Source organism: Conger conger, chromosome 2 (assembly GCF_963514075.1).
Source record: "Conger conger chromosome 2, fConCon1.1, whole genome shotgun sequence".
Taxonomy (NCBI): Eukaryota; Metazoa; Chordata; class Actinopteri; order Anguilliformes; family Congridae; genus Conger; species Conger conger.
The window spans coordinates 654201-666700 of NC_083761.1; the positions used below are offsets into that span (position 1 = coordinate 654201).

Below are 12500 nucleotides of genomic sequence, written 5' to 3' on the forward strand. Positions count from 1 at the left end.
CGGCCCCGCCCTCAATCGCGTGGGCTTCTGTAAGGACGTCCCCGGATTCATCACGCAGATCGACTTCAGCGCCGACAGCCAGTACATACAGGTACCAGCATTACAGTGTACTAATAACAGCCAGTACATCCAGGTACCAGCATTACAGTGTACTAATAAAAGCCAGTACATACAGGTACCAGCATTACAGTGTACTAATAACAGCCAGTACATCCAGGTACCAGCATTACAGTGTACTAATAAAAGCCAGTACATACAGGTACCAGCATTACAGTGTACTAATAACAGCCAGTACATCCAGGTACCAGCATTACAGTGTACTAATAAAAGCCAGTACATACAGGTACCAGCATTACAGTGTACTAATAACAGCCAGTACATCCAGGTACCAGCATTACAGTGTACTAATAAAAGCCAGTACATACAGGTACCAGCACATAACAACACTACTACTGCTACTAATAACAGCCAGTACATATAGCTGTTGTTGATAATAAATATATTTATTAAGTAGGTTAATAAGTTTGATAGTCTATATATGAGCACTCACATTTCTGCCTTATGAAACTGTATGTTTATCTGTATGCATGTTGTCATGGTTCCCTGTATGCATTGCCATGGCTACTGACTCACTGCTCTAAATTTACCCAGCATGCTCGGCTGGCTGCCATGCTAATTCAGTGATATAGAGGCTGATATTGGAACAATATTTACAGCCCTCCCTGTTCTGCAGCTTAAGCCTGAGTAACACTGCTCATACCGCAGGTGTGCACGGGGGCGTACAGGAGGCAGGTGCACGAGGTCCCCACGGGGAGACAGGTGACCGAGCAGCCCATCATCGACAGGGTCACCTGGGCCACCTGGACCAGGTAAGTTTCAACATTGACTTATGTAGGACTCTCTCTCTCTCTCTCTCTCTCTCTCTCTCTCTCTCTCTCTCTCTCTCTCTCTCTCTCTCTCTCTCTCTCTCTCTCTCTCTCTCTCTCTCTCTCTCTCTCTCTCTCTCTCTCTCTCTCTCTCTCTCTCTCTCTCTCTCTCTCTCTCTCTCTCTCTCTCTCTCTCTCTCTCTCTCTCTCTCTCTCTCTCTCTCTCTGCCCCTCCGTTATGTTGAATGATTCGGTGGGATTATCCCCAGGTATTTCCCAGTTGAGACAGACCAGACTGCTGTCGGAGGCTAACTCCACGCTGCAGACAGACAGACAGACAGACAGACAGACAGACAGACAGACAGACAGAAATACATTTCAGGAAGCAACAATGCAAATTACTGCCCACTGTAATAAATTAAGTATCAATAAGAAATGAAGACAGGAAGTCATTTTCATTAAAAGTGCCGGAGGCTCTTACAGGCTGGGTCCTTGGAGGCCCTGTTAACGATCTGGAGGGTAATGAGTACTGTCTGTCTGTCTGTCTGTCTATCTTGCAGCAGCTAGAGCAGAAGTCTGTTTGGATGTGTAGTTCTGTTCGGTTCAGGAACTCAAAAAATCCATCCTCCTCTCCTCCTTCCCTCCACTCGCCTCCTTCTGTGTGGAGGTGGGAGGAGGAGACGTGTGGAGGAAAGGAGGAAAGGAGGAAAGGAGGAAAGGAGGATGGATCCTTTAAAGTTTTGGGACAAACCCAGGGAGCGCTGACCAGTGACCTCTGACCTGTGCCCCGCAGCATTCTGGGGGATGAGGTCCTGGGCATCTGGCCGCGGAGCCCGGAGAAGGCGGAGGTGACCTGTGCCTGTGTGTCTCACGCCGGGCTGAACATCGTCACGGGAGACGGCTTCGGCCTGGTCAAGCTCTTCGACTTCCCCTGCAGCGAGAAATTTGTGAGCAACATTGTTTCAACATTCAGACAACATTGCCTTAACATTCAAACAACACTGATTCAAATGCATACCGGAAAAATATATATGTGCCAGAATACAATCTGTTAGGAATGTCTTCATTAGGTCTGAGTTTTCTGTGACGTTTGACTAGTAAAGTAAGGAATTACCTTCTCTCTGTCATTTGGCTATTGTGTGTGTATATTCCCATTGGCACATTTGGGGGAGAGAAATGAAATTCTCCACCGACAGTATAGATCACGCAGAACTCCTGTGCGCCCTCTACAGGCCAAACACAAGCGCTACTTCGGCCACTCCGCTCACGTGACGAACATCCGCTTCACCCACGACGACAAGTATGTGGTCAGCACGGGCGGCCAGGACCGCAGGTACGCGCCGAGGATATTAGACGTACTGCGATATGTTGAAATATGCTCTTACCATGCTGACTTTATTGGAAATATCACATTTATCAACGTAAAAAAATGGGTAACACTTTACAATAAGGTTACATGAATTGCCATTAATGTAGTTTTGTGTAGTTAGCTACTGAGAAGTTAATCTGTACAGCTTTGCTTATGTATGTGTACATCATTAATTCATGTTAATAACCACATTAGTTAATGCCAATTCATATTAGAATAATAATAAAAAAGTTAATGTATTTATTAATGGTTAATTGTCATTTGCGGTGGCAAATCTCAGAGCAGTGTAAAGGTTAACTAATTTTGTTTGTCCTACCTTTTGCTGGTGTATAAATATTAATGTGACTAATACATTAGTAAGTTGTTAACAAATACATGAACTAATGAAAATACTTTATGTATTTGTACATCAATGAATTGATATTAATGACTAGATTAGTTAACGGCAATTCATATTAAAATGAAAAACTGTTAATGTATTTGTTAATGGTTAACTAATAATATGTTATCACATCATAGCCTATGGTTGAATGTATCAGTATTAATGTAACTAAACTAACACATTCGTTTAGGCCAGGTGCTAACAGCCAGGTGAGCCCCGCAGGTGAGCTGATCCTCTGTTCTCTCCCGCAGTGTGTTCGTATGGAAGTGCCTTTGACAGGGATGCTTCCAGAAGTCCAGTGGAGTCTGTTTCCCATCCCAGCACCTCGGTCGTCCGGCGACTGCGGCCCCTGCGGTCCAGCTCCTGACGGGCTGCGGTCCTGCACTCCCACTGAACCGCCACGCTACACCCTGGTTTCAAGCGATGTTGGATCGTTAGTTTTCTCCGAGCTGGGTATACATCATAACTGGGCCATCCGACTCGATCCCGTTCAAATGCTTCATGGTCGGATCTTTTGTCTTTTTTTTCTTTTCTTTTTTTAAATTTCTTGTGGCTGCGTATTAGTTCCTGACGGACTGTTTACATTCTAGGCTAGCAATCGGCTAGTTATAGCAAAGCTATTTCTAGGCTGTTACGAATGCAAATAGACAGGAAATTGAATGCTGCAGTACTATAGGTATCACATAATGTCTGTGTTTTAAATGTGTAGCTGTGTGTTCACTTGTGGTTTTATTGTAGGACATTTCTTATGGTTCACGGAGAACTATGTTTATTCGAGCATGTTGGCAAGAGCGAGGCTATGTCACAACTCGGCCAATCTGTGCTGCATCTATCCTGATTGCCCCGACTTGATCAGCCGACGTAATTAGGAGTTCACGTCTTTGTGGTGGGAGGCCTGTGTGTATGCAGGTTTTTAGTCCAGCCTTTATATTATTACTTTACAGTCATTTGGCAGACGCTCTTAGCTATCCAGAGCGACATACGATATAGTGCAAATCGGAACCAGGGTCAAGTGCGACGTTGAAAACCCCAGAGGGAAGTTAAATGTGTTATTTGTGTTGTTTAGATAACACCGATTGCTTTTTGCTTATTCTGTGCCGTAATGCAGTTAAATGCATATGGCTTAATGAGTCATTGGAATCGATTAAAGCACCATTCATTGGTTGGAATGAAAACCTGCGTACACACGGCCCACACTTTGAGACCAATAGTGTACAGTAACATCAACCGTCTATAATCACTTTATAACTGTCAGTATCTGCTTAATTATCAGTAAGCATGGTCTACAATAATATCATACCTGTCTATAATAATTTACCTGTCAAAAGGAACCTAATAACTGTCCCTATCTGTGTCATAGCTGTGATATAAGTGGCCCGTGGCAGCCATGTTGTGAGTCTCTGTGAGGCGTACGAGGTTGGGGCCAGGGTTGTATTCGGCCGCCGCAGAGCGATTCTGTGTACGACCGATCTTTGTTTACATTCGTGCGCACATTCAGCTGGAGGTGACAGCAGATACAGGTGTCAATCACTGTCAATCAAATCAAAATCACTGTCAATCAATCAGACCAGGCGTCATGCTGTCTCTCCCTCCAGCTGCGTGTTTTACAGAAGCCTTCCATGTGCCTGAGAGATTTTTTGGTGCTACCAACTGAGGGCTATCTCTTGTGTTCATATCATTTCCTTAATATGCAGAAAGGTTTTGTGGTTTCGCACAGAAATCATACCGTGTGATTGGGTGATGTATGCGCTGACTGTGTGTGATTGGATATTTCCAGAAGTAAAAACAACCAATCACAAGGTGCTCAGGAGTTAGTAATGTACGAACTGGAGGGCTCCTGCGGGATTTTAAATGCTTTTATTTTTTATTTTTGTATCATTCAAAATGTTACTGTATCTGTATGTATCTAGACAGCTATTCAGCTCAAATAGTGTGATACACAGCTGGTGTGTAAAAGACAGATGAAGGTTGTGATGTAACAGTGTTCCTTTCAGTTAGTTTCAGAACCCTGTGGGTGCTTTACAAAAAGCATTTAGGGATAACCTTTTTTTATTTAAAAAAAATGCAAAGTGATGTTAATAGATGATGGATGAGTGTAGAGATTTATTAAGATATGTGGTATGGATTAAACACACGATAAACTATCTAATGGACATGGTTGAGCTTTTCTTTGATGTAATGTAATGGTAACATCCCCAAATTGAGTAGGATTCTTGGAAGTGACATTTCTTAGTCACCTGCTCATTCTCAGAAGGTCAGGTGTTGCCATGGGAACAGCTCTGATGCCAGAATTTACAGAAGAATCAGCCTAGACTAGAGCTAGCCTCCGGCGATGTCACCACCACACTTAAGATCCTCAGACAGACAGTGGTTCCCAACCCTGTTCCTGGAGATCTACCGTCCTGTAGGTTTTCACTCCATCCCAAACAGAGCACACGTCATTCAACAGCTAGAGATCTTGCTGAGCTGCTAATTAGTAGAATCAGGTGCGCGTTCTTAGGGCTGAAATAAAAACCGTCAGGACGGTATATCTCCTGGAACAGATCCATCGTATCTCCACTCAGACACGATCTATCATGGGCTGGGCTGGTGGGTCTGCAGGCTGTGTCCCCGGAAATGAGCTCACTGGATAAACGAGCTCACTGGATAAACGAGCTCACTGGATAAACGAGCTCACTGGATAAACGTGCTCACTGGATAAACGAGCTCACTGGATAAACGAGCTCACTGGATAAACGTGCTCACTGGATAAACGAGCTCACAGGATAAACGAGCTCACTGGCTGTACACACCAACAGTGGTTCGCTTGTGGATCAGGTGGTAGTTAAGCATTTCATATAGGGACACAAAAACAGTCTTAATGCTTACCAAGAAATGTACCTTAAATATCAATTGTTGTAAAAGTTGGGGCTAATTGCGAAATTAAGGCCAGAAGTTGGCATGAAAACCAGAAACAGATGAGGCCCTCGTTGCCGACTTCTGATATATCACATCTACACTCACCTCAGATACATCACATCTCCACTCACCTCAGATATATCACATCTACACTCACCTCAGATATATCACATCTACACTCACCTCAGATATATCACATCTCCACTCACCTCAGATACATCACATCTACACTCACCTCAGATATATCACATCTCCACTCACCTCAGATACATCACATCTCCACTCACCTCAGATATATCACATCTCCACTCACCTCAGATACATCACATCTCCACTCACCTCAGATATATCACATCTCCACTCACCTCAGATATATCACATCTACACTCACCTCAGATATATCACATCTACACTCACCTCATATCACATCTACACTCACCTCAGATATATCATATCTACACTCACCTCAGATATATCACATCTCCACTCACCTCAGATATATCACATCTCCACTCACCTCAGATATATCACATCTACACTCACCTCAGATATATCACATCTACACTCACCTCAGATATATCACATCTACACTCACCTCAGATATATCACATCTACACTCACCTCAGATATATCACATCTCCACTCACCTCAGATATATCACATCTACACTCACCTCAGATATATCACATCTACACTCACCTCAGATACATCACATCTACACTCACCTCAGATACATCACATCTACACTCACCTCAGATATATCACATCTACACTCACCTCATATCACATCTACACTCACCTCAGATATATCACATCTACACTCACCTCAGATATATCACATCTACACTCACCTCAGATATATCACATCTACACTCACCTCAGATACATCACATCTACACTCACCTCAGATATATCACATCTACACTCACCTCAGATACATCACATCTCCACTCACCTCAGATATATCACATCTCCACTCACCTCAGATATATCACATCTCCACTCACCTCAGATATATCACATCTACACTCACCTCAGATATATCACATTTACACTCACCTCAGATATATCACATCTCCACTCACCTCAGATACATCACATCTCCACTCCCTGATCCCTCTGGAGATCACTATCTCCACACATTCACTCATGGGCCTGGAGCCACACACAAACCACTGCACTTTGACTTCAGATGAGAGAGTGACTTGATTTCTTCACAGTTCGGGGCTGTAAAATGGCGGTGTGTGTGAGGACAGACTCGGCCTGTGTGTAGCCGGCTGTAAAGGTTAATGATGAACGTGAACGGACTCCAGGGAGGCTGAGAGAAGGGCAGGGCTGTGGTTTGTCTATAAGCTTTATTGGTATTGTTTACATTTCACAATGCATTCCACAGACAGTTCTGAGCAGAATTGAAGTTTCATTCACAATTAACTCGCATAACAAACAAACGCTTGAAGTTTCCAGGTTACATAAGTTTTGCGGCTGTAGATTATTGGCCCACGGAGAACAAAAAGCAGGGGGGGGTTTTATTTTTATTTTTTAAGTCGATTTGTAAACGTGTTGCTCCAGAGTTTCGACTAGGCAGCGGCGATGAGATGAAAACAACGATCACAGTAAAATGTTCCACTTTCCCCCATCTTTAAAAACGCTAAATCTGTCTAGAAATACAGGAAAGCAGGAGGCTGATCTGGGATCAGCCCCAGAACACTGAGAAAGCGAGAAGGTCTTAGTGAACCACTACATACTCAGAGTCAATCCATAAAACAGTAAAATCACAATAGCACTACTTTTTAATCATACCAAAAAATCTATACCTTTTTGCCACGACGGTACCATCTCATCTTGTAAGTTTAGTCCCTCTTTTAAAATAAAAAAACCATATAAAACACCACCACTCCTCATGAGATCATACAAACCGTGGATAAAACAAGAAAACCTCCGACTCCAACCTAATTTCCCTTAACATAAATCAGCCCGAACAGCCCTGCTAATCAAATCATACTGGCTCCTACGTGTACATTACTGTGTGTGTATGTGTGTGTGTGTGTGTGTGTGTGTGTGTACATGTTACTCAGTGCGTGTGTGTGTGCTTGCATGCGTTTCTGTGTGTGTATGTGTCTGCGTGTTTTTTTTGTAAAAACATTGTAAATACAGACCAGTGTTTTAAAGGAGATAAATAAGATGTAATTAATGTATTTTAATGAGCTGTATAAAATACTAGAGCCGGTAAACCCATAGCAGGTTCAGGAGAGTTGAGTTTTCCACGACACAAAATGGCGGCTGAACTGGAGAGAAATTTTACACTGCAACATCACTGTCCCCTAACCCCACCCACTGTACCTAGCCCCGCCCACTGCACCTAAGCCCCGCCCCCGAGCCAAGCTTCCTCATTCCGCCTTTCGCTTCAGCCCAGGAACCTTATCCTGGATCCTGAGAGAGAGAGAGAGAGAGAGAGAGAGAGAGAGAGATGGGGAGAGAGAAAGAGAGAGAGAGAGAGTGGGAGGGGGGGAGAGAGAAAGAGAGAGGGAGAGTGGGAGAGTGGGGACATCAGTAAACACAGAGCCTGTTTAAATCCTGCACTGGTGTAACATCCAGATCGCCAAGCAACCAAGTAGCATGAACCTGCAGGCTCATCACTAAGCAACCTGCAGCCTCATGTGAGGAGGATACTCACTTTCCCACAATGCCCTTCACCTGGTCGTTCACCAGCCCACAGTAATGGTCAATCTGCGTCTGCAAAGGAAAGGAGAACAACACCTTTACACCTTCCACATGAAACACACAACACAAACCACACACACTAAACCATGACATTTATGTGTGTTCAGCTAATCAAACCAATAGCAGAGCCAAAACTTAACTGAGCTTTTAAAAGTGGCTGCTGTTACCTCCACCATCTTACTCTGGGATTAAACACAGACCCGCTTCATCTTAACACTGGATCCCTGAGCACAAGCTGATTCCTTTGCTCCTCATTCACCTGCTGATTGCACGGCTAATTCCAGGTAAGTGTGTAAGAACCAGGTAAGTGTGTATGAGCCAGGTAAGTGTGTATGAGCCAGGTAAGTGTGTAAGAGCCAGGTAAGTGTGTATGAGCCAGGTAAGAGTGTATGAGCCAGGTAAGTGTGTAAGAGCCAGGTAAGTGTGTAAGAGCCAGGTAAGAGTGTATGAGCCAGGTAAGTGTGTATGAGCCAGGTAAGTGTGTATGAGCCAGGTAAGTGTGTATGAGCCAGGTAAGTGTGTATGTGCCAGGTAAGAGTGTATGAGCCAGGTAAGTGTGTAAGAGCCAGGTAAGTGTGTAAGAGCCAGGTAAGAGTCTACAACATACCTGGTATTTTTCATAGAAGACCGGCAAGCTGAAAGCAGCAATGAGACCTACAAACAAAAACATTTACAGAAATTAATACAATGAGTCTCCTCCTCCTCACTCACACACACACACACACACACACACACACACACACACAGACCATGGGGCCCATATTGATAAAACACCTTTAGCTGATCTGGGATCAGGTTCCTCTGTAAGTATCCTACCCTCACCCTTACTGAGCTCCAGGGATAGACTGATCTCAGACCAGCAGCACGGCTGACAGGCCCAGGGCAATGACAGTGGGGATAACAGTGGGACATGCAGACAGACAGAGCTGCTCACCCAGGATGAGCAGAGTCAGCCCGTTGAACAAGGCACCCACGTAGGTCAGGATCCACATCAGCACTGCAAACTGCACAGACGCACAGACCGGTTAGCCACTGTATTTATTTATTTATTCATTCATTTATCCTTGTTTCAGACAGAAAATGTGTTTTTCCCTGCTTTAACGGCGAAAATATGGTGCTCCAAAATCGACACAAACCCCACTCGAGAGCAACTTTTTATGTACTTTTTGTTGTGCTCAGAAGTCAGCAGTTTTCAATTTCTAATGAGGAAAAGTCCTATTGAACAGCTATGAATGTCGGGACACATTCATCCACTACATGTCCTGGCCAGCTATTCAAACACTGACCACTCTTCTGTGAGAAAAAACCTTTCCTATTGTGGTTTAGACCAAGCAATATTACAGCAGCATAATGCTTCAGCACTTGTTCAGCTGAGCAAGAGCTGAATGCAAAAGCACAATCTCATTTTGCGCCCATTTGTTAGATTTATTTAGACAATCTCCAACTGAAGCACAGAGGGCTTACACCTACAAGTGTGAGTACTCATACTAAATTGTTTAGAAAGCTGGACTGGGTCAGTAGCAGGTCAGGTCTGTAGCAGGTGGGGTCTGTAGCTGGACTGGGTCTGTAGCAGGTATGGTCTGTAGCTGCCCCCCCCACACACACCTTCAGAGAGTCCACCAGGTCCTCCACCAGGAACAGGCGGCGTAGCTCCCGCAGGGTGTAGTTGATCCGGCCCAGAACCAGGTCACTGTACTTATGGACCAGGTCCTCTGACAGGGTCACATCCTGCTCCAGAACCGCCCTGAGGGGAGAGGGGCAGGTCAGACTGAGCCCACATACCAGAGCCTCCAAACACACACCCAAACATAAACACCCCTCAATACAGGGGCAGTAGTGAGGGGCAGTAGAGTGTGAGGGGCAGTAATGAGGGGCAGTAGAGTGTGAGGGGCAGTAGTGTGTGTGGGGCAGTAGTGAGGGGCAGTAGAGTGTGTGGGGCAGTAGTGAGGGGCAGTAGAGTGTGTGGGGCAGTAGTGAGGGGCAGTAGAGTGTGTGGGGCAGTAGTGAGGGGCAGTAGAGTGTGAGGGGCAGTAGTGTGTGTGGGGCAGTAGTGAGGGGCAGTAGAGTGTGTGGGGCAGTAGATTGTGTGGGGCAGTAGTGAGGGGCAGTAGATTGTGTGGGGCAGTAGTGAGGGGCAGTAGATTGTGTGGGGCAGTAGTGAGGGGCAGTAGAGTGTGAGGGGCAGTAGAGTGTGAGGGGCAGTAGAATGTGAGGGGCAGTAGAATGTGAGGGGCAGTAGAGTGTGAGGGGCAGTAGAGTGTGAGGGGCAGTAGTGAGGGGCAGTAGTGTGGGGCAGTAGTGAGGGGCAGTAGAATGTGAGGGGCAGTAGAGTGTGAGGGGCAGTAGTGAGGGGCAGTAGAGTGTGAGGGGCAGTAATGAGGGGCAGTAGAGTGTGAGGGGCAGTAGTGAGGGGCAGTAGAGTGTGAGGGGCAGTAGTGAGGGGCAGTAGAGTGTGAGGGGCAGTAGAGTGTGAGGGGCAGTAGAGTGTGTGGGGCAGTAGTGAGGGGCAGTAGAGTGTGTGGGGCAGTAGTGAGGGGCAGTAGAGTGTGAGGGGCAGTAGTGAGGGGCAGTAGTGAGGGGCAGTAGAGTGTGAGGGGCAGTAGTGAGGGGCAGTAGAGTGTGAGGGGCAGTAGTGAGGGGCAGTAGAGTGTGAGGGGCAGTAGTGTGTGTGGGGCAGTAGAGTGTGAGGGGCAGTAGAATGTGAGGGGCAGTAGTGTGTGTGGGGCAGTAGTGAGGGGCAATAGAGTGTGAGGGGCAGTAGTGAGGGGCAGTAGAGTGTGAGGGGCAGTAGAACACGGGGACTCACTTGAAGGGGTGCCCCTCCTCAGACTTCTGCACGGCCTGCAGGATGCCGCGGTATATGCGGAAGGCGATGGTGACGGAGAGCAGGGCCAGAGTGGCGTAGCTGCAGATGCTCACGATGCTGCACTGAGTCAGGCACAGCAGCAGGAAGAGGCCGCCCCCAAACACCGCGGCCGAGCGCTTCACATCCCGCCAGTACAGCAGCTCCACCACTGCGGGAGGGACAGAGTCAGAGACCAAACACCCTACTGCGGCTCCAGCTCAACCAGCTGCTCATGCTGAGGACGATGATGATGAGGATGAAGGATGAAGAAGCGCTGATGAACAGTACTCTGTGGCGTAGAAGTGAAATATCTGTTACGCAGACGCTGTCAGACAGAGCTCAGTCAGACATTAAACCTAGAGATAAACAGGAGGCTTAGCAGAGATAAGACAGCAGATACAGCCCTCTAAACGTCTGCTGAGAGACAGACACCAACCGCCAGTCCCGCCTCGATCGCAGAGCCGGAGCAGTGCCCACTACACTGCCCCTGAACCACAGGCAACACTCCTGGTCATTTCAGTCACTCAACTCTGAGCTATAGAGTGAAACACCATGCCCAAGACTGAGTAACAACAACGTGACTGTTCTGCACGCACGTACAAACAGATCTATAAACACACACACACACACACACAGACTACAGAGCACGTACACACAAGTCTATATATATATAGACACACACAAACACACACACACAGACTACAGCGCACGTACACCCACAATAGACAGGATTCTGTTGGCCACACACACCGTGTGCAGTATTGTGTGTGTAAGAACCCCCCAAATACACCGAAAGGCAGAAGTACCTGAGAGGTGAAGGAAACGCGTGTTATCAGACCAATGCTACTGGAACAGGGTTCACTTCATTTTGTTCTTGTTTATCTGACTCCAAATGATAAGTTCAACTGCTCCTCTGTTCTAACAGTTCAACAAAATGGCTCTATATGATTGATATCTATTTGTATAGACGCGGACGTGCCTGTGGCCTGTATAGCCTACAATGATACACTTAGTATGTATCTTGTGACGGTACTGGTGTATAGGCGAGTGACTACGGGGTGCAGGTACCCTAGGTTGTCTATGTGTGTTAGGACTCTAAACTGCTAAGTGTGCAGGGGTGCGAGTCAAGAGGATTAATTCATTAATACAATCTATGCAACAATGTGCAATGCAGAAATATCATTACGTGGAAAGATGCAATATGACTGGCTATATGTGAATGGTGCGCAGGAGGTCGTATTACAGAGTCTCTTTGAACCATTCCACGTTCCCCTCTATATACCCAGGGTTTACAGGAACACAACAAATCATCAAATAAAGAGTCATAAGACAGCGGTAAAAACACGAAACACTATGTGGAAAACCCATGATCTATACAGCACTATTTCAACTCATCAGTTCTGGGAGCATTCCACTGAG

At 46.0% G+C, this 12500-nt stretch overlaps 2 protein-coding genes across 8 annotated transcripts in view; one reads left to right on the forward strand and one right to left on the reverse strand.

Annotated features, from left to right (window-relative positions):
• LOC133121748 (echinoderm microtubule-associated protein-like 6) overlaps positions 1–3602 on the forward strand; it is a 50099-nt gene extending 46497 nt beyond the window's left edge. For both annotated transcript variants that reach the window (XM_061231190.1, XM_061231191.1), the window contains 5 exons: positions 1–91; positions 766–869; positions 1660–1813; positions 2099–2199; positions 2869–3602. The exon at positions 1–91 is cut by the window's left edge and continues 72 nt beyond it. In XM_061231190.1, coding sequence (XP_061087174.1) covers positions 1–91; positions 766–869; positions 1660–1813; positions 2099–2199; positions 2869–2893 — 475 coding nt within the window. In that variant the 3' untranslated portion in view covers positions 2894–3602. The remainder of the gene's footprint in view (positions 92–765; positions 870–1659; positions 1814–2098; positions 2200–2868) is intronic.
• Positions 3603–6851: 3249 nt separating this feature from the next.
• LOC133122942 (reticulon-4-like) overlaps positions 6852–12500 on the reverse strand; it is a 26726-nt gene continuing 21077 nt past the window's right edge. For all 6 annotated transcript variants that reach the window (XM_061233230.1, XM_061233231.1, XM_061233232.1 and 3 more), the window contains 6 exons: positions 11043–11250; positions 9842–9980; positions 9171–9240; positions 8844–8890; positions 8190–8248; positions 6852–7945 (listed from right to left, as the gene is read on the reverse strand). In XM_061233230.1, coding sequence (XP_061089214.1) covers positions 7903–7945; positions 8190–8248; positions 8844–8890; positions 9171–9240; positions 9842–9980; positions 11043–11250 — 566 coding nt within the window. In that variant the 3' untranslated portion in view covers positions 6852–7902. The remainder of the gene's footprint in view (positions 7946–8189; positions 8249–8843; positions 8891–9170; positions 9241–9841; positions 9981–11042; positions 11251–12500) is intronic.